Genomic DNA, 25,167 nt, shown 5'->3' with positions numbered 1-25,167 from the left:
GGCAATTGTAAGCAATACTAACTAGTTTTATTTTTATTTTATTTTTCGTCAATAAGAGAGCCACATAATGCAATAATCTATATAAGTAATGCTCAATCCTTAATTATCTAGCGAAATGATTACAATAATCTCACTTTTTTTAAAGTTGTTTGATATGATATACTTTATATATACTTGCATTTCAAATTTTGTGAAATTCTACCTATAAAAAATATATTGCTCCCTACGTTCCATAATATAGTTTTTGTTTGTGTTTTGTCACAGTATTTAAGAAATAGGAGGAGAAAGTTGATGAAGTACATCAATAAAAGTGAAAACTACAATTATAGACAAAAGTTGGAGAGAGAAAGTGGAAAAAAGTACAAGGTGTGAGCAAAATTTAAGGGTAATGTCGGAAGTACAATGAATAAAGTAAAAAAAATGAGAGTATAATGGTCTTTACATACTATTCAAAATAAGAAACAGGAACAATATTTTGGGTCTCCAAAAGAGGAAATCAGGAACTATATTATGGGACGGAGGGAGTATAAGAATTAGTAAATGTTTTAAATAAGTTAATTAAATTCTGTATAGACACTTATGTATGAAGTCAAAAGTGTAGATTGGCCTGTTCTGTTCACTTTCAGGTGTAATGAGTTGGATAAGTTCAGTTAAGTTCATCTCAAGAAAAGTAAGTTTATCTAATAAGGGTACCCAACAAGTACAAATTACAACTAAAATAAGTTTCTAATAAGTACAAATTACAATTTTTTTTTGAACCATTAGATTTAATGGTTTTGTTGATGGCAAGTGGTAAAAAAACAATTATAACTTTTTTTTTTTTTTTTGGTGAACCATATCTTGAATTTTTTTTATGGTAAAATTATATATTATGAAGTACGTAATATTACTCGTATTGTACAATTAATTTACGGATTTTTCACCAAATACCCCAAAATTTTAACATAATTCACCAAATAACACCAATATTTTTCATATTCACCCTATCCAGACACCCCCCCTGCCGGCACAGAATCCGACCGGAACCCTCGCCCCAGCGCGGAATCTGACCAAAACCCCCCGTCGGCGCTCTTTTTCTTCCCCTGACCATTGTGCCCGAATCTCCCACAAAAAAACCCTCACCTAACCACCGTGCCCGCATCTCCCTCAAAAATCCCATCTCCCTCGAAAAACCGTCCCCTAACCACCGGCTGGCGCCCAAACCCCTCTCCCTCGCGTCGACGAACAAAATCGCTCCGTCCCGCTGCCATCTCCACCCTACTGAACCACCACATACGCCGAAACCTTAAAATATTTTGGTGTTTCAAGGTTTCGTGGTGGTGGTTTTCAGCAAGTTGGGTGGCTGCAACGTGTGGGAGAGGGTTTGGGCTACCAGCGAAGGGGTTGTCGGCTAAGATGGAAAGGCAGAGAGGGGTTGAATTCGGCGAAGGTGATGGCTGGGGAATTCGACTAAGGTGGTGGCTGGGGTCAGGGTTATCCCCGGCGGAGGAGGAGGATGATCGTCGGCAGCCGGGAAGTGGCTGGGGTTGGGATTGTCGCCGGCGGGGGCGGCGGTGGCTTTTATTGGTGGTGTTTTTTTTTTTTTTTTAATTTTTTTTTCTAAAGTTAATTAATTAAATAAATAATATTAATAAGGAACCAATTACAAGCTACCATGTGGCACAACTAACGTTAATGATTTACTGAGTTAACGGTAATGGCATGTTGTGACATTTTCATAAAACTTAATGTTATATGGTGAACTTGAAAAATGTTGGTGGTATTTGGTGAATTATATTAAAACTCAGGGATATTTTGGTGAAATATACGAGTACAGTCAATGCTTAGTTTAGTCTGGATTATATTCTGTGATATATATGGTTATATGTTGGTTTAGTAGGTTTCTTCTTTTGCTTATAGCTTTCTACCATAGTAATCACAATAATGGTTTTATACATCGAGTATAGAATGAAAACCTCGAAGAGGAATCCAACCGGGACATAGAATTGGCTGAAATCATTGAAAAAATTGAGAAATTGAGAGTGCAAGTAGGTCATGGGAAGACTAATTGGGCGACCGAGAAACAAATCCTCAAAGAGCTTGAACCTCTTGAAAGAAGGAGGGATTGTTGAGCCTGAAGTTAAACAAGCGGAAGCTAAAATCCCGAAAGCAACAACTAGTCATGAATATTGGCCCTATACCGGTTATGGTTATGGTTGTTTTAAGTAAGATTTGAAACGCAAGATTCGAGTAAGATTTTATACTCTCTCCTATTCTATGTACTCTCTTTGAATTCTAATACTTACAACATACTGTAATTGAAAACTTCATATGGCCAAGTAATTCCTTTTTTTTGAGAAAGTATATATACACGTGTAGTAGAAGTTAGGTCTATCTTACTAATTGTATTGAGCTTTCTCTTTGTCACAACAATATAGAAATGTGTGAATAGACTCAGGGAAGAAGTAGATCCAAACTATGGGAATGAACAAAAACAGGCAGAAGTTGAACAACAAATTGTTAAAATACAAAACCAACTTACACCTCTGGAAAAGAGGTACGACATTGTGAAGCAAGAGGAAGAAAAGGCCACTACGTCCATTTTGAAACTTCAAATTCAAATGAAAGAGGAGGTACTATATTAAACTATATATGCTACATTATACTTTCGATCATATATTTTAGTATATAATTATATAGATAAATCATGTGCTCATAGACATACGTTAGAAAATCCCTTTATTTATAGATACAACACTTTTTCACGGTTGATATGAGATTATTTTAAACTTGCTAATATAGTTATATACACTTGTTCATTATGACAGCTTGCTCTTAAAGAATAAATTTTGCAAACTACGAGAAAAGGTCAAGGAGCTTGTAACAAAGAAAGATCTGGTATCACTTGAAGAATTATCTTGCAAAAACGTTAGTTACACAACTAATCTTCATTCTTTGGCCTTTTGATTAAGCTCCCATTCTTATTAAGTGTACGTGTTGTTTGATTTGTTTTTCGTGTACGTTTACATACATGTTTAGAACGAGGAGTTCATGTCAAGATGGACACGCGACGACACATTTAGAGCTAACTATGCAACAAGCGTCCAACAATCCCTTGCCTATCGAGGCTTGAGCAACGATGGAAGACTGCAAGACCTCTTGGAAGTGATATAGCTACTTGACAATCTTGGAGAAATTTGTGCAAACCTATTTTTAACTTTAATTACTTGTACAAGTCTGTTATTGTATGATATATTAGCTAGGTTGCATGAATTTGAAACTGCATGTATGATAATTTATAGGTTCTAGATAATTTCCGACCATGCTCGGTTTTTAAAATTAATTAGTATTGAAATGTAAAAGTCTCTAGATTATAAAGATTTCATTCCATGATTGTATAATGTTGTTTGGAACAATATACAACCATCAATCAGTCAAATAAAGGCTTGTGGTGACATTGAAATCAATGAAAGGAGGCGTATAACTAAACGGTTAAATTGACTAATGGTTTATTATGGGTTGAAATAATTAGCGAGTCGGTTTGGGTTGGTTTTGAAAATCATCGGGTCAGTTCGGTTTGGTTTTTTTTTTTATTGTGGTTTCTATTCGGGTCCGATCCTAATCGGGTCGGGTTGTAGTTGGTTCGGGTCATAATTAGTTTGGGTTGAAGTGGGTCAGTTTGAAAACGGATTTAGCCAGTTTAAAGTAGGTTTCGGTTCAAAACAATTCGGGTACTAATCAGGTCGGGTTGTAATCGGTTTGGGTCATAATCAGTTTGGATTAAACTGGGTTGGTTTGAAAATGGTTTGTTTCAAAACATATCGGATGAAATCGGGTCCGGTCATTATCTGTTCAGGTCATAATCAATTTGTATTGAACTTGGTCGGTTTGAAAATGGGTTTACACAACTTAAAGCGGGTTTTTGTCCAAATCGTATTGGGTTTAAATCGAGTCGGATCATTATCGAATCGAGTTAGTCAGATAATGGGTAGGAACGGGGCATTTATAATCAACTTAAGTCATAAATAAGTTAGGTTTATCGAGTAATGGGTTGAAAAGGATCATATCATAAACATATTGGGTTACGGGTTGTAAACAACTCAGTCATAACAGGTTACTGGTCGTAAATGGTTCGGTCTCAACGGGTTACGGGTCGTAAACCGTTTGGTCTCAACGGGTTATGGGTTGAAAACGGTTCGGTCACAACGAATTACGGGTAATAAATGGTTCGGTCACAATGGGTTACGGGATGTGCCGGTTTAGGTTTATCGGATATTTGCTGGGTTTAAACGGTTTTCGGTTTAAAATGGGTCGGGTTACTATCGGGTTCAGACGTAATCGGTTTGGGTTGTTGTCAGTTTCGGGTTATAACGGTTTGGCTTGATAATGGGTCGGGTTAGTAACGGTTCGCAGAAATTCGGTTCAGTTCAATTTCGGGTCGAGTCGGTTTTCGATTTCCAAAAAATGGGTATTTAACGGTTCAGTTCCTTTTCGGATCGGTTCAAAACAGTCGGATTTAACGGTTCGGGTTAGAAACTGACACCTCTAATAATGATGTTAGGAAGTTATCTATTTCTTCGTTTATTTTTTCTCATGTGAAAAGAGCCGGAAATATCGTAGCTCATTGTGTTACAAGATGGAATGCCTACGATAACTTAGAACGTGTTTGTTTGGACAATTTTCCCTAAAATTTAATGACTTTGACGGAGCTTGATTTAATATAATTCTTCGGCTAACTTTTCCTATAAAATATATGATAAAATATATCATCTAACTTTTCCTATAAGGTATATAAAAAATAAAAAATAAAAAAAATCTTAACATTACCCCGTATTAAATTGGTGTCATTAATCTTCCTGTAATGTAATCTTTTCTGACCTCTTTTGGAGCTTTTTTACTTTTATTTACGCTGCACTCACTCTCTCTCTTTCTCCTCCATTGAAGCGTACTCTCAGCTTTCTCTCTATTCAACCGACTTTGTTCTTCCTTTCCTCCATTGAAGCATCTTCTAAGGTAAGATGTTTTCCTTTTTTCTTTTTAAATATTGAATTTCACTATCTAGGGTTTAATTTCGCGTTTTTTTTTAAATTTAATTGGTTGTTTAATTAAATTAGGGTTCTTTTAAACTGATTAATTAAACTATTGGTTATTATTACTGAAGCTGTCAATGCCTATACGAGCGATTTTTGTTGCTAGGATTTTGCATTGTGCAATTTACGTTGAGTTTTCTAAGCGAAAGCAATTTTATTTGAGCCTAATTTGATAATTGAATCGAATTTTAATTGAAAATTTGCAATTTAGGTTGATATTTATCGAGCCTAATTTGATATTTGAGTTAAATTTTGTTGCTAATATGTGAAATTTGCGTTGATAATTTTAAGCGAAAGCAGTGTTATATGAGCTTAAGTTGATAATTGAATCGATTTCAATTGAAATTCAATTTACTCTGATATACAAGTATATCTTAGCAAGAACAATATTATGTGATTTTTCAAGCCTGATTTGATATTGAGTTAAATTTTGTTGCTAATATGTGCAATTTGCGTTGATATACTCTTAGCGAGAACAATTTATGTGATTTTTTGAACCTTATTTGATTATTGGGTCAAATTTGGTAGCTAATGTGTCGTATTTATTGAGCCTAATCGAGCCCACAATCCTAGTCCGAAACTTTTTAGGCTACTAGAGCCAAGCCAAGTTTTGATTGAGGCTTGTCTAGATTCGTGCTCCAGTCGATCCTACTCCTATTTAGGCTGTTTTCAAGGATTGCATCCCTAATTGAATTCTCTCATTGAAGTTAGGGGATGTTTTTAATTGGCTGTAGTCATATTTGCATTGTTAGGGGATGTTTTGATGTCAATATCTACAAAATTGAAGTTAAAATTGATAGCTGGAACATAATTGTCGTTTCTTTTCTTGTAGCTATCCGTAGATATAATATTTATACTTTTATGCTTTGGTTTATGATCATACTTCTGTTTAATATAACCTGTTCCTGGTGTCCTCTGATTTCTGTACCCTGCGTTCTGTGATTCCTGTTGTAACTAGTCATTATACGAAGTATTTTCTTCAAAAAAAAAAAAAAAAAATCATTATACAAAGTATGTCAATAACTTATAATGTCTTCGTCAAATGTCTGTGGCCTCTATGCAAATAATTCTGTAATCAAATTCTTTTGTTGCCCTAAATATTAACCTTTTTGTTGATGCATCAATGTTTTAAGTACTGTAAACTCTGGAAGTTATGTGGATTGACCTTAAAGGATTTGTGTTATCTGAAAGTTATCCTATTTAGTTGACAGAAAAGTTGGATCAAATTAAATGAAACCCTAGACATTGTTAAATTTATTACTTATTATAGACTGTAAAATTTATTATTGTATTCGTTTTCACGTGCTTATTATAGACCTAAAAGCCTTTTTTTGACATTGACAGTTAACAGTTTAGTGATTCAGATATGAATAATTAGACTATGAGATGATTTTGGCTGAATGTTATACGATATGTCCTTTCATAGTGATATTGTTGATTTGTTATAGCTTTCAGTTTTTGCATGACGTATCCTTGAAGCTTCTTCAACAAAAGTTCAACTTTGTTGATATAGTTTTTGTTAAAGGCTTTTTGGTGTTGATATGTCTTCTAGCTCCATATCATGTTGGATCAATTTTGTGAATTTAACTATTAATTATTAACCTTTACATGTCCGTAATTTGAAATTTGTATCTTTACGGCTTCATTTTTCGTATTTTTGCTGTTTATAGCTCACCACCAAATTATTCTCACAAATCACAGCAGTCATGTCAGAGGCAGACTTGGAGAACATGCTCTTGGAGGCAGCAGGACGAACAGGTGCATCCAAGAGAAATAAACAGTCTCATCCAACTTCCAAAAGACGGCACAAGGGTTCGTATTCAGATGATGGAAGTGATTCCAAGGATGATGAGTCAGATGATAACCATGGACATGCTGGTAAAAAGCTGTCTGGGTCTCAAGTTCCTTTAAAAAAAAGGTCAAAGAATAGAAATGATGATCCCGGTAGTGATGATATGGATATCAAAGGTGGAGGATCTGATCGTGAAGTTGATAGCAGTGATTCTGATGTTGGTAGTGACCTTTACAAAGATGAAAATGATAGGGAGGAACTTTCAAAGTTGACAGAACTTGAGAGGGAGATGATCCTGTCTGATAGGGCTGCAAAGATAGATGATAGGAAATTACATAAACAGATGCGATCAAGATTGAGCAGTGATAAAAAGTCCCAATCTGCGAAAGACATCTCACCTCCTGCTTCTTCTCGTGGAGTGCGTTCTTCTATCAGATATGCTGATCGTTCAGCGGCCAAGGCTGATGCCTTGAAGGAATTGAAAGCTAGACGGATGAAGCGGGATCCAGAGGGAAAGCAGAGAGGGACCCATGAACACCGTGCTTCCAGGGAATACTCTCCAAAGAAGAGGAAAGGTGTTGGTTCTTCTAGCTCAGGTAGCTCTAGTGAGAGTAAAAATGGAAGTGATTCTCGCAGTGATGATGAAGGGTCGACAGGAGGTGGCAGAATGGACTATAGTGATGAAGATAGAGACAGTACTATCTCCAATACTCCAACATATGAACAGATAAAGAATATTACTATCAGGAGGTCGAAACTGGCAAAGTGGTTTATGGAACCATTTTTTGAGGAGTTGATCATCGGTTGCTTTGTCAGGGTTGGTATTGGGATGAAGGATGACCGAAGCATTTACAGGTTATGTATGGTTCAAAACATTGATGCTTCAGATCCAAACAGAAAATATACGCTTGAGAATAAGACAACCCATAAGTACCTAAATTGTGTGTGGGGCAGTGATCGTTCTGCTGCAAGGTGGCAGATGGCTAGAGTTTCTGACTCTCCACCTACTTTGGAAGAGTTTAATGAATGGAGAAGAGAGGTGGACCGTAGTGGTGGTCAAATGCCACACTCTAAAGAAGTTTTGGAGAAGCAAGATGCTATTGATAAAATAAATGGTTTCGTTTACTCAGCTGAAACAGTGAAACAAATGTTGCATGAAAAGAAATCGGTCTCAGCCAGGCCGATGAACATTGCAGCTGAGAAGGAGAAATTGAAGAGAGAGTTGGAAATTGCGGAGTACAAAAAGGATGCTGATGAGGTTGAAAGAATCAAAACCCGACTAAAAGAACTTGAAAAAGCCAGACAAGGCCAAGATTTAGATAAAAAGGCACTTAAGCTTGCGGAAATGAACAAAAAGAATCGAGCTGAGAATTTCCGAGTTTCTTCCTCGAGAACAGCAGACCGGAGTTTGAATCCTGGAGATGCTGGGTATGACCCTTTTTCAAGAAGATGGACTAGATCTACAAACTATTATGCAAAGCAGGAAGCTAAGCCTGCAACAACTGGAGTAGGAACAGCTGAAGGAGTTAATGATGTCAGTGTATCAAACACTGAGAAGAGCAAGAGCAGTGATGCCAAGGATGCTACAACTGCAGCTTTGGTGGCTGCTGCTGGAGCAGGCAAATTGGTGGATACAAAAGCACCAGTGGACCAAGGAACAGAGTCAAACACACTGCATGATTTTAAGCTACCCATTTCTCTGTCTTTGTTAGAGAGTTTTGGGGGGGCATATGGGGCAGCAGCTGCCTTTTTGGCCAGAAAACAGAAGATTGAAGCTAATATAGGTTGCCAAGTTCCAGTAGACGACGGAAGAACACATCCACTGACTCTTTCAGTGGGTGACTATAAGAGGAGGAGAGGGTTGCTTTGAAAAACTTCTCTTTTGGTTCTTCTGTAGTTCAGATTTGGCCTCCTGTACTCAGTAAGTTTTAATGTTTTATGCAAGTTATCAGTAGCTCATTAGGTAGTTTTTACGGTACTAGCTGTATGAAGTTTCCTGGTTGCATTGATGTTTTTCCAAGATACAGGACTGTAATGTGCAATCAGAATTAGTTTCTTCTGTTCAATTGATTAGAACTCGTACTACTTCAGTTTTGAGAGTTTAATTTTCAATTGCCTGCTTATTGATCATGAAGGCTCTGTTATAAAAAAGTCAAGCTAGTTATTTGCAGTTTGGGTTTAAGTACTTATGAAACTTTAATTATCAGCTAATTTAAGAACTGGAGTATACATAATCTAATAAGAGAGTATCCAAAGCTTAGATACTTTAAGCCCCCACACATAACATATTGAAGTGGTCAGACAATGATGAAAGTTTGTTGGCCTAAAGTATAAACATGTGACATGCGACATGTTGTATATTCTTGGTGGAAATTTTTTACTGTATTTATGGTGGTTTTTGTGGGGAGATCTATAATAAGATAGTCAGCTTTTAACAGAGAAGACATTGATATTGCATGGTATATGACATATTTGTATGGGACAACTTTGGAGTAAAAGAAAAGGGTGTTCTATATCACTTCTATCAAATATATTGTCCACTTTTCATTTTAATAATCTTTTATTTCATTTTTATACCTTTATTGACAAAATTTTCATACATAAGGTTGGCTATTATATTTGGTGTTAAATTGTTATTTGCAATTATTGTCGGCTTAATTTGTCAAAAAAAAAAAAAAAAAAAAGCAAATTTATTCTATGAACCTATGTTGGATTACACTAATTGTAATCTCAGATCCATGTTTAACTTATTGAGCTTTGTCACCTTATACAACTAATTTATCCACAAAAGAAAAATAATTACTTTTCAATTATCCTTTCCATTTTAGTTGATACATTTTGACTTTAAACATTTTTATTTTAATATTTTTTTATTATTTTTTTTACGGGACTTTGAACAATATATATACTTGTATAAGTTATTTTGGCTTTTGTTTTTTCTGTTTTTAAGAAAATAAATATAGCCATGTGAGGTATTGTCATTCTTTTCCATGTCTATTTTTCAAATGTTTAATTTTTACAATTTTGCTTATTGATGATTACAGATATTTACTTTTGAATTTATACATTAACAAACGTAATACTTGGCAACTAATTTGAAATGTAAAATGTAGTAATATCTAATTAATAATTACTACAAATGTAACTTGACTAGTCTGGACTCATTTAAAGAACCTCAATTATCACCACCAACTAAATTTCTACCATAAGTTAAAGTAGTTCGTAACCTACAAGAGCGAGTCAAAAGCATAAAGGCATTTGGTAAAGAATGAGTATTAAGAAAGATCAAAAGTAAAAGCAAAAAAATAAAAAAAAGCTCATCATCATGCATCATATGTACACCCCACAATTCCATAACCTCTTCACTCCACTATACTTACTTTTGTTTACTCTCATTTCCTTACCGTTATATATTCTCCTGCCCAAAAAACTCAACTATCAAAATAACCAGCTTAGAGTAATTAGTAGTAGTAGATATGGGAGGAAAAAAGAAGAAGAGGCAAGAAACTACGTCAGCGGCGTTGTCGTCATCGTCGTCATTAAGGTCTTCCTCGTATCGTCGAGACTCTGGTTCTCCGGCGACATCAACCACCAATGTTGGGTGTATGTCCGGGATTTTTCATCTCATGTCTAAGTACCATACTCGCCGTAAATTCCTCACTTTTGGTACGTACGTAAACTTAATTTAGCCAACTTTTTTTTTTTTTTTTGTGATAATAATAATAAAAATAACTAGCATATATAAACTTGTGATCATATTGAAAAAAAACCAATTTTATTTTACAATATTACATTTTATAAAATAATAGAAGAAAATTTGTTTAAACTGCATTAGACATACCAAATATACATTACTACAAAAAGATTAATCATTTTGCTCATTTAGTTTTAGCATTAAAATAGAATGTTTGTGTAATATTTAGAAAAATTATGTACTTCAACGTAATTTTTTTTTTTTTTTTTTTCATTGTTATATATTCAAGTGATCAATAATAATAATAGGTAAAAAACAAGAACGTAATGCCGTTGTCCAAGCTTCCACATCACCACCACCAACAAAATCCGAAGACACCGTCAAATGCCAACAACATGAACAAGGCTCGTCGGCTGGAAGACTTTCGCTTGATCAGACGCCAAGAAGCCCAGCGATTCCGGCGGAGATCCGACGATCATCGACAGACAGCTCGGTGAGCTCGCCTAGGGTGGTGGCACGTTTAATGGGACTTGAAGATTTTCCGGCGAGATCTCCGGCGCCGGCGACTGTGGTGTCTCCGGCAGCGGAGAAGAGGAGGAAGCTTCTGGGGGCGTTGGAGAAATGTGATGAGGACTTGCAGGCGTTGAAGAAGATTATAGAGGCGGTGCGCGCCACCCAAACGCCACCGCGAGTGGCGGAGATGAAGAGACGAGAGGAGGTGGAGGATGTGGACAGTGAGGTGGGGAGTGATGGGCCGAGTCCGGTATCGGTGTTGGATCATCGTCACTTGTCCTCCGGTTATTACCAAAGAACCACTAATGGTAAGACTAATAATTTTCTATTTTGAACATTTTGTTTCTGTCTTATTTATGCTCCACTGATTTGCTAGCTTAATTCTAAATTAAGGAAATTATATTTCTAATAATTAAATTTATTAGTTTTAGATATATTTTTTTAAATAAATGTATAAGTAATAATAACAATGGTATATATGATATATCATTAAAAATAAAAAAATAAAAAAAAAACAATTAATGACTTGCATGATTTTACTATATAAGAAAATATATACTCTGTATATTAATATAAAATATCATTAAATACCAACAATATTTTTAATGTAAAAAGTCAAAACGGTAAGATCCAGGAGTATTCTCCTAAGTTAGCTACCTTCCTTATATAGGGCTGGTGCCGAAATGCTAGATTTTGGGCCAAATATGACAAAATAAGGTTTCATAGGCAAACTCCAGGTGAAAGTTTCCCCAGTTGAACACAATCTTCCATAGAATTTCATGGTTACAGCTTATGATTAGAGCATACTTTTAGCACATGATCTATATAATAGACCTCTACATCGAATGATAATGTTTTGTGGTTAAAAAACACATTGATGGTGTTGCCCTTTTTCCTTTCCACGTATTAGAGTATAGAATAAGGTTTATATTAGGTTTCTGTAGGTCGTATGTAGCATCCAATTTGTACCGAGTAAACGTAAGTTATAAGGTTGTTCGTTTGAAGTCCATTGTAACTTTAACACTTATATTACTCCATCATAAAAAGTATTTGCTCCAACCTACATGTCTTTAGGTGGCATGCATTCGTGTTGAACTGTTAGTTAGAGTATGTGATGTGAACACACTATCTGAATCTCTGTCAAGTGTATGTAACTTTGTTCGTTTAAGCACTTGTATTTATAAATGCACGATAAAAGTATACTTCGTATATAAGTATGTGAAAATATGATGATTAAAAATACTCTGTATATATCGTAATGGCATTGAAAAAGAACATAAGTTTTGAGTTTCAATTCGACTGATTTAAGATGAGGGTTACATGATGAACTTATAGGTACCGACTAAATTAATTTAAAGTGCTTTTTTATAACGCGTATTTAATATTTCTTGATCTTATTACTGTATAAAAACATCATCTCCTTAAGATACTTCTTTTTTTCCCTTTTTAGAGAGTGCTTCAATTCAGTCTAAAATACGCATGAAATCTAAAGAACAACTTTTTTTTATTTTTTTTTTATTTTTAAGATACCCTAAGGTGGAATTTTTTTTCATCAGAAAGTGGGAGACAATGCATGTTCATTCATGCAAAAGGGACAAACTTTAATCCACCATACGTAAGGTAAATTGGCCCCACTAAAACACACATAGATGTTGTAGCAGACTAGCAGGCCCTAACTAATCAAACTCTTTGGTTGGTGTTGAATTTTGATTATTCCTTGTCTTTTAGTGATTTGATGTAATAACCATTATTCTCCAATATTACTTTGCATTTATCATATACTCCATGGTAGTGTGAATGAATTATTACAATGTGACCCCAGCTACATTAATCATGTAATGAGTTTCATAATGACATGAATATTTCCTTTAGAGGACTGTATCATAATTAGTTTTGAAAAAGTTTGAGATGATCAAGCGCAATTTAAATGATGTAGACGGTATATTTCCTTGAATTAACAAGTATATAGATCTCTTATTAAGTTGTATGTTGTTGAAATCAGAACATGAATTACATATAAACTTTTTGCTGATCACTTTTAACTGCAACATTTTGACTTTTACATTATTTATAAACCTTATTAGTATAAAAGTAAATGTCACGGAGTACTTTGTAATATTAGATTTACAAACTTTTGCACATTATTTGGCATTTGGTCATGATTGTATGTCATTAGTAAAAATAATGGCATCGAAAGTCTCTTAAAGCATGTAACTTACTTTTCAAATTTTTAGGCAAATGCAATTTATATAATCAACTAGTCTTATAAGTATTACTACGGAGTAGCTTTAATCATCATATTGTCTCTTTTAATCTCTAACATTGTGACATATAAACTTTGTAACATTAATGATTAATACTACGATTTTTTCATAATCCAGAGCAAATTATGCAACAACAAAAGCCAAAGCAGCAAAAACCGCAACAAATGACTAGGAAAAAGCCAGGAGATCATGAAGACAAAGCCATCAATATCCTTAACAAAACATCATTACCTTCCATTACACCACAACTACCCTTACATCTTCCTGCTAGAACAACTCATCATCAGCAGGTGCTCAACACCGCGGCCCCCACGACAGCAGCAGCCGGAGAGCCATGGAGTACGGCGATGAAAGAGAGCGTGTACGAGGTTTGTAGGGATATCGAACGAGGACTAATACAAGAGGTTGGAAGAATTGAATTGATTTTACAAGATATAATTTTTAGAGAATTGATTGATGAAATTATTAAAGAATTTGGTTCTTCTTTACATAAAAGAAGTACTTCCAATTTCAAGTTAACTTTCGAAGCATGCAAGAGACAATTAAGTTTCTAGAGGGTTGTAATGCATCATCGTGTAATATTAATTAAACTTGTACGTGTATTAAACATGTTAGTTACTTAGTTTCCTCTAGTTAGATAATAGAAAGTGTTTGGGTCCAATTTAGTCAAAATTGGGCCTGAGCACTAAATGATCCAATTAAAAGCCCAAGGTCAAGGTTCAACTCTCCAATTGCTCAAAAGTCAAAAGTCAGCCCACAAAGTAAGCCAATTGGGCTAAAGCCCAACCTCTCCATGTATGATGAGGTATAAAAGCCCTCATATTAACACATTCAAGGGAGACACATACATCATCACATACATTATCTCATACACCGATTATTCCAATTTCATATGCTCATTCTTGCATTGAGAAATACTCCACAAAAGCCTCAAGCTACAAACTCTCTTGCATAGTGTCTTCCTTTTTACACATTGTACTGACTCTAGCATCGGAGGGGCCTTCCTCGGAAACACCCCCGAGGCTAGTTTACGTGTGTTCACTGTGCAGGAAACCTTCGGCCCAACACAGCTTGGATCGAATCCAGTCTTCTCCATTTCAGTGGACCTTCGGCAAGGTCCCATTGTTTTCAACCGAAACAATTTGGCGCCGTCTGTGGGGAAGACTTTCAAAAATCTTTAAGCCAAATTCCTAACCAAGATCATCTTGCAATTATCTTAGCAGCCATGGCTAAGAACCGCAAGAGCAAAAGCCTCCGTCAAGGAGCGGGCGAAAAGCCTAAAACCCCTACACCATCGCCCTCGCCGGACCGGAACTCTCCCAAGGGTGCCGGCTCGGGGGGAGGATCACACAAGGAGGATTCCCTATCTCCTATAATGCATGACTCTCAATATAGGCCGGACCACTCTCGGTCTAGCAGGGGTCAGTCTGATCATAGGACATATTCAGTGTCCCGAAGCCAACCATCGGCTGCACGGCCTCATGCCCACACTCGGCCGGGGACCCCTTTGACGGGGCCCAGTTCGGAAGAGGTGGCAAGAGCGCTGGCAGTACTCATGGAGGCAATGAGGGCACAGAATATGCCACCGCCTCGTGATCGAACTCCTCCGCATACCCGGCATCAGCGGAGGAAGTTAGACCATGACGGTGGGAAGCTTCCTTCCTTCCGGGAACTGGAAGAGTGGGAGGAGGATTCTTGGAAAAATGAAAAACAGAGGAAGAAGAACTCTCAATTATTTAAAGGATCCTCATCCTCAAGACCAGCAGCGCATAAGAGCAGCAGCTCAGCTTCTCGGCCAGAATCTACTCGCCGGGAACCTGAGACTGCTCGCAGAAGCGTCCTTGACCGACTCGGCGGCCAGGAACCGAGCGTGCGTAGTCGCCTCACGTTCCCTGCAGCCGAGGCCCAGACTTCCCAGCCAGGGACGAAAACCACTCCTACCTCTCTAAGAGGGCGGAGCGCGGTCCCTTCGGCCAGGAACAAGGGCAAGGCCATTATGCTTCCCGCTAGTTCACCATTCGAGCAATGGATACTGGAAGAGCGCGTACCCACGGTTAAAATACCGTCGCATATCACATATGACGGGACCACGGATCCGAAGGACCACGTGGCCTCGTATGAGACTCATATGCATCTTTGCCCTAGATCCGAGGCGACTTGGTGCAAATATTTCCCAACCACTCTCAAGGGGGTCGCGCAAGCGTGGATCTCCAAGGGAGTAAGGCAAGGCTCCATAACAGGTTGGGATGATCTGTCCTCCAAGTTCAGGAGCAAGTTTTCCACGGCAAACCGCCGAGAGAAGACTACCGCAGAGCTCATGGGTCTGCAACAGGGGGAAACTGAAAGCCTCTGAGACTACCTGACCCGTTTCAGTAACGAGTCATCAAGCGTCTCTCAGCTGGACCAGGGGCTAGCTGTTTTTGCAATGCAGAATGGCCTTCAGCCAGGAAAATTCCTAGACTTCATGGTCATGCATACCCCGCAGACCTTGGAGGAAGCTCTTAATGCTTCGGATAAGTTTATCCGAGCCGAAGAATGGAATAAAGCAAAAACCCAACCTCAATCCGGGGGAGGGAAACAGAGGCAAATACCCTTGTCTGAAGGCCAAGGCCATAAGGCAAAGGGAAAATCAAAGGCCTCGGAGCCATCTTCGGCCAGCGACCTAAAGAAGGACAGGTTTGCCTCATACACAGGCAGATACGAGTCCTACACTCCGCTCTCTCTTCCACGCGCCAAAATTTACAGTGTGACGAAGGAGGAGCAGAGTTACCGAAAGCCGAGACCACTCCCAGAGTGGTATCAGCGAAAAAATAAAAATCAGTGGTGTGAGTTCCACGATTCTTCGGGCCACAACACTGAGGAGTGTATCCAGCTGAAGGACCAGATAGAAGACATGGTCCGGAAGGGATACTTGAAAAAATACATCGCGGATCACCGCGAGAAAAAAGAATCCGAAAGGTTAGCAAAGGACCCTCGGCAGGACCTTGATTTCCCTCGGAAAAACAGTAAAAAACCGGAGGGGAAATTCCCTCCGATCAATGTTATCTCGGGAGGAATATACTCTCGGAGGGAGCACAAGCGTCACCTTAGAGCTTTGACTCACCAGGTGAACAACGCTGACATTCAATCTCCCCAGTCGCCGGTGCCGAACATGACGTTCACAGCCGCCGACTGCCGGGGGATTACGTTCCCTCACGAGGATCCGTTGGTGATCATCGCCACGGTGGCCAACCACGACGTCAGTAAGGTCCTTGTTGACGGTGGCAGCGGAGCAAACATTCTGTTCCGAAAGGCCTACAACCAAATTAAGCTGAAGCCCAAGCACCTTACGCCGGTACCCTATCCGGTATCCGGGTTCAATGGGGCTTCAACTTATCCAGATGGGAAGGTGACACTTCCTGTCACCATCGGTTGCGATGAGGCAGCCCGGAACGTCATGATTGAGTTTTTGGTCATCGACGCTCCTTCAGTGTACAACGTGATTTTGGGGAGACCCATAATTCACGAGATCCAAGGGGTCGTCTCAACTTATCATCAGCTGATGATTTACGTCTCAGACGCCGGCTTCCCCGAAAGGATACAGGGCAACCAGAAGGACGCCCGAAGGTGCAACTACCTCAAGCCATCCAGTAGTCGCCCAGATAACGACAAGGATGAGGAGGAGAAAGAAAAAGAAAGAGAGCCAAGCACAAAAAAGCCGAAAGGCCTAAGTGCTTCGGCCCAAGGATCAGTGCCCAGAGAAAAAGGTCCCGAAAGGGAAAAGGTTGACTCTTCAGCTGAGCCGCAAGACTCAGAGAGCCAGCCGAAGAACACAAAGACTGGGACACCTGCTGACATTGGCAGCAGACCAGATTCTGAAGAGTCCAGTCCATCGGCAATGGACATGGACCAACAGACTGAAACAGTTGAGTTGGCCGAAGGAGATGCTGAGAAATGTGTAACAATCGGGATGGACCTTGATCCTGACACCCGTTGTGAACTTATTCAGCTCCTTCGGGATAACAGAGATGTGTTTGCTTTCTCGGCAGCTGATATGCCCGGGATAAGTTCAGACCTCATCTCCCATAAGCTTAATGTTGACCCAGCGTGTCGACCAGTTAAGCAAAAGAAGCGGAATTACTCCGCCAATAAGAACCGAGACATCGCAGCCGAAGTCAAAAAATTATTGGAGGCAGGATTCATTGAACCTTGCCAATATCCGGAATGGCTGGCAAATGTGGTGATGGTTCAGAAGCCCAATGGTACCTGGAGGATGTGCGTTGACTTCACGGACCTAAATAAGGCTTGTCCAAAGGATTTCTATCCCTTGCCAAGAATCGATCAGCTAGTCGATTCGACAAGTGGCCATGCCTTGCTTAGTTTCATGGACGCATTCTCGGGGTATCATCAGATCTTTATGCACCCCGACGATCGGGCCAAGACAGCATTCGTCACGAACGCTGGGGTGTATAATTACAAAATGATGCCCTTCGGATTGAAAAATGCGGGGGCAACCTATCAAAGGCTGGTGGATCAAGTTTTCGCCGATCAAAAGGGCCGAAACATGGAAGTCTATGTTGACGATTCGATCGTCAAAAGCAGAAAACTAGAGGACCATGTAAAGGACCTGGCTGAAACTTTCGCCACCTTGAGAAAGCATCAAATGAAGCTGAATCCGAAGAAGTGTGTCTTCGGCGTGAAGTCAGGGAAATTCCTGGGTTTCATGGTCAGCAAAAGGGGGATTGATGCCAATCCCTCTAAAGTCAAAGCGGCGCTCGACCTGCCTGAGCCGAAAACGAAGAGGGATGTTCAGCGGCTCACCGGAAGAATGGCAGCCCTTTCGAGGTTCATTTCTAGAGCTTCGGATAAGGGGTTACCCTTCTTCAAAGCCCTGAAACTCCCGAAAACAAAAGAGCTTGTTTGGGAGGAAGAGCAAAAAGACGCCTTTCAACAGCTTCGGGAGCATCTGGCTCAACTCCCAACGCTGGCTAGCCCAGTTGAAGGAGAAACTCTATACCTATATGTGGCCGTTAGCCCAGCCACCATCAGCGCAGTATTGCTGAGGGAAGAGAGTAAGAGTCAGCAACCGATTTATTTCGTCAGTCATACACTGACGGATGCCGAGACCCGCTATCCTCTACTCGAGAAAGTTGCTTTCGCGGTAGTGGTAGCTGCTCGGAATCTGAGGCCCTATTTTGATTGCCATCAGATAGTGGTCTTAACTGATCAGCCGTTGGAAAAAGTTCTTGGCAAGGTTGAAAAATCCGGTAGACTAGCCAAGTGGGCTTTTGAGCTCACCGAATTCAGCATCAGCTACCGTCCGAGGGCTGCCATCAAGGCTCAAGCCCTGGCGGATTTCTTGGCCGAATGCTCATACCAAGAAGTGCTGGACAGTGACAAGAAAGTCTGGACCGTGTTTACGGATGGGTCTTCCACCGAAAACGGTTCGGGGGCAGGAGTAGTGATAACTTCTCCCGAAGGCAAATCCTTTGAGTATGCACTAAAATTTTCTTTTAAGGCCTCGAACAATGAAGCCGAATATGAGGCAGCAATCGCCGGCCTACAATTATGCATCTCCTTGGAAGCCGATCATGTCTGCTTAAAAACAGACTCTCAGCTAGTTGCATATCAGATCAGTGGCAGCTATGAGGCCAAAGAGCCCTCCATGATAGCTTATCTTGCCAAGATCAAATCAGTCATTGCAGAGCTGAAAACTTTTGAGGTTCAGCTGATCCCAAGGGGTCAGAATACTCAGGCCGATGCACTCTCCAAACTTGCTAGTTCATCTTTTACCGAGCTGAACAGGTCTGTATATGTAGAAGTGCGTCGAGTAAGAAGTGTCGACGAAGCACCTGAAGTGTGCTGCGCCGACCCAGAGCCTAGTTGGATGGAACCCATTTTAGCTTTTAAGCTTCGGGGAGAAACTCCTGAGGACAAAGCTTTGGCCTCCAAAATGAAGAGAACCAGCTCTAGGTTCATTGTCTTCAGGGGGGAACTTCTGAAAAAGTCCTTCTCAGCCCCATTGCTGAAATGCGTGGGACCAACAGATGCAGATTATATCCTGCGGGAGATTCACCTCGGCATCTGTGGGAACCACATTGGGGGAAGAACCTTAGCCCACAAGGCATTGAGGGCTGGATATTACTGGCCCACCATGATCGCAGATGCTAAGGAGCTGGTTCGGAAATGCGAAAAATGTCAAAAATATGCTCCAGTTATCCATCAGCCAGCAAGGGATCTTCAGCCGATCCTTAATCCACTCCCGTTTGCCCAATGGGGACTGGATATACTGGGACCATTTCCAGAGGCTGTGTACCAGAAAAAATGGCTGATAGTTGGTGTCGACTACTTCAGTAAATGGATCGAGGCCGAAGCAGCCTCGAACATTACAGAGCAAACTGTCAGAAAATTTATCTGGCAGAATATCATCACTCGCTTTGGCATCCCGAGAGTATTTGTTTTCGATCATGGGAGGCAATTTGACAACTTACCGCTGAAGCGATATACAGATCAGTTCGGCATAAAACTGGCATTTTCAGCGGTATGCCACCCGCAGAGTAACGGACAAGCCGAAGCAGCAAATAAACAGATCTTAAGTGCCCTCAAGAAGAGGGTGGAAGATCAAAAGTCCAAATGGCTAGAGGAGCTCCCTGGAACCCTTTGGTCCCTTCGGACAACTGAAAAAGAGGCAACGGGCCACTCACCTTTTGAACTGGTGTATGGTGCCGAAGCCGTCCTTCCAGTGGAAATTGGCTCTGAGAGCCTTCGAGTGCACCATTTCTCGGCTGAGAATGAGCGACTGATGAGGGAATCTCTCGACTTCCTCGACGAAGTAAGAGACTCAGCTCGAGATAAAATGGCGGCCTATAAGCAGAGAGTCAGCAAATTTTATAACCGAAGGGTCCATGCAAGGCCTCTCAAAATTGGAGATCTTGTCCTTCGGAATGCTGCTGCAGTTCAGAAAGGCCGAATCCATGGGAAGCTCTCAGCTACATGGGAGGGACCTTACGAAATTTATGATGAGCTTCAGCCAGGGACATACCGACTTCGGCAGTTGGATGGAACTGAGTTGAAGAATCACTGGAATGCTGATGTACTGGAAAAAATACCATGTGTAAACCCTTCGGGGCAGAACAATCTTTGTAAGTACATTTTGAACTAATGACAGGCCTTGGAGCCGCCATTTATATAAAATTTACAACTTTTTATCCTTTCAAAATTTTCTTTGTTCTATCTACTCTTTGAGGGTTTTTTATTCAGCCTCGTCTGAAGCCTTCGCCTTCGGGTAACTGGGTTTCAGATTGCTGACAAAACCTGTCTTTTTAAAGAACACCGGTCTTTCAGCTGAAGTCAAACTTCAGTAAGACTTGTTCTCCAAAGACATGAGTCCATGGACAATTCTGGGATATTGCCTTAACTGAGCCTTGTATCCCAGAGAGCCATTATCCGAAACATTGCCTTAAGTTGGCCCTGTGTTTCGGGTATCCATTTTTCAAAGATAGCCAGAAAATCAAGGATAACAGCAACAGTTGAAAATTTTTAAATCAGCCTCGTCTGAAACCTTCGCCTTCGGGTAACTGGGTTTCAGATGGCTTACAAAACTCAGTCTTTTTAAAGAACACTGGTCTTTCAGCTGAAGTCAAACTTCAGTAAGACTTGTTCTCCAAAGACATGAGTCCATGGACAATTCTGGGATATTGCCTTAACTGAGCCTTGTATCCCAGAGAGCCATTATCCGAAACATTGCCTTAAGTTGGCCCTGTGTTTCGGGTATCCATTTTTCAAAGATAGACAGAAAATCAAGGATAACAGCCTTTTTAAATCAGCCTCGTCTGAAACCTTCGCCTTCGGGTAACTGGGTTTCAGATGGCTTACAAAACTCAGTCTTTTTAAAGAACACTGGTCTTTCAGCTGAAATCAAACATCAGTAAGACCTGTTCTCCAAAGACATGAGTCCATGGACAATCCTGGGATATTGCCTTAACTGAGCCTTGTATCCCAGAGAGCCATTATCCGAAACATTGCCTTAAGTTGGCCCTGTGTTTCGGATATGCGTCTTCTTTAAGAACGCTGGTCTTTCAGCTGAAGTCAAATTTCAGTAAGACTTGTTCTAAAGAGGTTAGTCCCAGAAAGCTAATATCCCAAGCATTGCCTTCAGTTGGCCCTGTGTTTCGGATATCCAACTTTCAGACAGTCAATCTTCAGTAAGACTTGTATCCCAGAAGCATTGCCTTCAGTTGGCCCTGTGTTTCGGATATCCATTTTGAAGAAGTTCAGAAATTGCTTATTCAACTAAAGTCATACTTCAATTTCTGTGGGGGCAAGAAGCACGCAGTGCAGCTATGTTCGGCAGAGTTGAAGAAAAGAAACAGTAAAGCATTCAAAAATAAAGCAACTGAAGAAAAAATTTGAGCTACAAGTTCAATAATTCAGTATCGGCAGCCGCCCACAAGCGGAAAATAACAGCTGCCGAAATACGTACATAAGCAAAAAAATAAAACTGCTGTACGACAAGGCAAGCTGAAGCAAAAAAACAAGGCAAAAAACTCAGAAAGCGGCAAGTCTAAAGTTAAGCACATGATGAACCGCAAGATTCTGAAGACGACTGCCCGAGTTCCTATGCTTCAGCCGGCGGATCAGACTGATCAGCGTTGAGTCCCATGGTGGCCTCAGCCCCAGCAGCAGAAGAGGCGGGCTTTGCACTTTGCCGAGCCTCCCTTTCCCTCTGCTCAGCTTCCAACTCCAGTCTTTCAGCTTCTTCTTCGGCTTCCTCAGCCTTAAGAATTTCAGCTTCAGCTGGAGTTGCATACTTCATGTGAGGGTCTTCGGGATTCTGGACCCACTCAGCACATTTAGACCAGTCCAGTTTCGGCTCAGCATGAAGGCAGACTCTTCGGCATACTCGGAATCCGTTTCTGAAACCCATCTCATATTCCTCTTGGGTATAAACACGGACCTTGAGTGAAGCCTCAGCATCAGCCAGCTTCTTCTGGGTCTCCTCCAAGTCTTCCTTGGATTTCTTCAGCTCATCAGCGACTTTGGAGGAGGAACCCTTCAGCTCATTCAGCTCTTGCTGAATTTGGAAAGCCTTTGTCTGAGCTTGGGCCACTTCAACTTTCTGGATCAGCAGTTGATCCTCAGCCTCTTGGAATTTAGCTCTTTGGGCTTCAGCAGCAGCAGCAGCCTCTGAGAGTTGGACGTCTTTGGCCAGGAGCAACTCTTCAGCAGCCATTCGGCTGGCTTCAAGAGCCTCTAGACGCTGCTGCACTTCAGCTTGTGCAGCAGTTCCTTCTTGAATTCGGCTCTCAATAGCAGCCTTGAATTTGGAGACGTCCACTCCCATATGCTCCTGGAGGAATTTTTCCCCTTCCATCAGTGGGGGAAAAACCTCCATCTCCATAGCATCGCAGAAGGTTTTCAGAGCTTCGGCAGCTTTTTTACCGTACTCCTCAACCTCCTGCTGCTTCTCTTCAGCTGCTGCTTGCTTCAGCTTAGCAAGCTTAACTTCCTCTTCAGCCACCTTCCTTTCGTGCACAGCAGCGTCTACCCTATCTTGTAGGGTATCAATCAGCTCTACAGTGAGAGTCTGATTGTGCACGAACTGAAAACAGGAAGACAAAAAAAAAAAAAAAATAAGTAATAAGAAAAAAAAATAGAGCTGAATTTCGGAGGAAATGAAGGAAAATTACCTGCATCATCAGCAGTTGGTTAGACCTGGCTGGGTCAGGAACTGATCTACTGGATTCGCCCATCCCAGCAGTGGCCTTCAGCGACCAGATCCTTGCCCTGTCTACTTCGGACATGCCAGCAAAACTGCCGAAGTAGGCTTCAGCTCCTTCTCGGTTTTGACCCCATATGAGGTCCCAGATGTGATCTGGGATTGGAATTCGGGGGGCCGAGAAACCCATTTCTCCAGAATGCAGAGTCTGGAAAGAAGGGAAGGACGACGATGGAGCTTGATTAGCTTTGGTTGTCTCAGCATCATCCTTCTCAGAGGAGTCAAGTACTATGACCTCCTCTTCTTCAGGGGTGAGGACGAAAGCCTCAACCTCTCTGGCGATATCTGCCGTGAAGCCCTCAGCACTGGACATCACGGCATCTTTATTTTCGTGCTCAGCAGCACTCTTCTTGATTTCTTCTTGGACCCCTCCCTTAGGTTCGGGAGTTCTCTGATCCACCTCCATCTCAGGAGGTGGCGGAGGGGTCTTTTGAGGAGATTGGGGTGTTGGCTGGGGAACCCTCGGCGATCCATTGCCTTCCTCAGGTTCCCTTATTGCGACGCCGATGGTCATCGGCCTCTGCTGAAAGTCATGAGGGCCGATGATGGCCATCCTTCGGCGCCTTTTCAGAAGAGGCTGCTCGTCCATATCTGAGTCTGAAGACTCTTGTATTTGATCTTCGGGACGAACAGGAGCTTTGCCTTCTCTGTGTCTGTTACTCTCTTCAGACTGTAACAGACAGGGGGGAAGAAGAGTGTGAGTAAAAAAAAAAAAAAAAAAAAAAAAAAAAAAAAAAAAGAAAAGAAAAAGAAGAAATGAAAACTCACCGAGGTTTTCAGCAAAGCCTCGTCTTCTTCAGCTGCTCTAGCTGCAGCTTCGGCTTCAGCAGCTCTGGAGGACCCTTCTCCTCCTTCACAAGCCTCAAGTACCCGTGCAACCTCTTCGGCTGTGCGGGCAGCTTCAGCTTCTTCGTTCAGCAGCTGAAACCAAGGGTCTCTCTTCTTCCACCAAGGCTTCTGCCTCTGATACAGAGCAACAGCCTCAATTTGGAAGTGGGAAGAGTCCAGATGAACTTCCCTATGCCTCGGCTCAGTGATAGACGGGGCCCGTTCAGTTACAACTCGCTCTCGGTTAACACCAAGACGAGCGTAGTTAATACCAACGTTGGTCTCGTCCCGCTCTGAAAAAAGGAAAGGGAAAAAGTTTAGCTCAGATATGTTGGCACAGCATAAAAAAGCAAAGCGAGAGAAGAAAAAGAGGTAGTTAAAAGCCTCGGCCCCAGCCGAAGAAGCTTACCATCCTTAAACTTTCGGCTGAGGCCAACAGCTGCTAGCATATTCTCTTGGAAAACGTAATGCGTATCGGGGAGCCAAGTCTCCGGGATATGCTGCATTCGACCACTCCCCCCCGGGTTCGGCAGCTTGCCGAAGATATGTTGCTGATCCAGGTTCGGATCCGCCCCGTTATCTGCGGGGGGACCTAGACTTCCCATTTCGGGATCAGGCTCAGCTAAGTACCGGGGAGCGCTGAAGACGCAAGGGTGGCCCGGATCTATGGGTGCCCTAACCCAAATCCATTGACCTCTCCAGTCCTTGTCTGAAGAGTCATTTGGCCACATGGTCAAGTATTGGGGCCGGGACTCAATCCGATACCACCCAGAACCATGGCTTCCGTGCCCACTCTGAATATTTGGCACTAGCCGATGGAGCTTTCTGAAGCAGTGCAGGTTCGGCACGTATTTGAAGAACTTGCAGACCCATAAGTATGTCATCACCCTTCGGATGCTGGTGGGGGTTAGCTGACATAGGGAAATGTTGTAATGGATCAGCAAGTCTCGGACGAAAACGTCCAAAGGGAACCTCAGCCCATACTGAAGCTGTCTCGTGTACACCCCCACATACCCCGGGGGTGGACGATGGATTCTATCGGATGCTGAGGGCATTCGGCACCAATATCCATCAGCTTCAAAAATGCCGTAGTGCAACTCAATTTGCTCAGCAAATCGATATTGATCGGCGTTCTCTACCCACCATGAGTAGGGGCGGTTCTTTATCATGGCCGAAGCGACTTCGGCATTCTCCCACTCTGAAAATCCAGGGAGGATATCCCAAAGGACAGCGGGAATTTCATCGTCCCG

At 41.2% G+C, this 25,167-nt stretch overlaps 2 protein-coding genes across 4 annotated transcripts; both read left to right on the top strand.

The window, feature by feature from the left end:
• The first annotated feature begins 4,576 nt into the window (after positions 1–4,576).
• On the top strand, positions 4,577–9,031 carry LOC110720051 (protein RTF1 homolog). 3 transcript variants are annotated; one of them, XM_021899058.1, is made up of 2 exons: positions 4,577–4,992; positions 6,774–9,031. In XM_021899058.1, exon 2 carries the CDS (start codon positions 6,776–6,778, stop codon positions 8,729–8,731), a length of 1,956 nt encoding a protein of 651 aa, XP_021754750.1. In that variant the 5' UTR covers positions 4,577–4,992; positions 6,774–6,775; the 3' UTR covers positions 8,732–9,031. The 3 variants fall into 3 exon arrangements, with proteins under 3 accessions (XP_021754750.1, XP_021754749.1, XP_021754748.1); XM_021899057.1 differs by having other exon boundaries at positions 6,740–9,031; XM_021899056.1 differs by having other exon boundaries at positions 4,578–4,992; positions 6,771–9,031.
• A 721-nt stretch (positions 9,032–9,752) lies between these two features.
• LOC110720049 lies at positions 9,753–13,939 on the top strand. Its single transcript, XM_021899054.1, has 3 exons — positions 9,753–10,527; positions 10,864–11,376; positions 13,450–13,939. Exons 1-3 carry the CDS (start codon positions 10,338–10,340, stop codon positions 13,884–13,886), a joined length of 1,140 nt encoding a protein of 379 aa, XP_021754746.1. The 5' UTR covers positions 9,753–10,337; the 3' UTR covers positions 13,887–13,939.
• Positions 13,940–25,167: the final 11,228 nt, after the last annotated feature.

The sequence above is a fragment of the Chenopodium quinoa genome, unplaced genomic scaffold, assembly GCF_001683475.1.
Source record: "Chenopodium quinoa cultivar QQ74 unplaced genomic scaffold, ASM168347v1, whole genome shotgun sequence".
Classification (NCBI taxonomy): Eukaryota; Viridiplantae; Streptophyta; class Magnoliopsida; order Caryophyllales; family Amaranthaceae; genus Chenopodium; species Chenopodium quinoa.
This window is presented reverse-complemented; position numbering and strand designations above follow the sequence as displayed.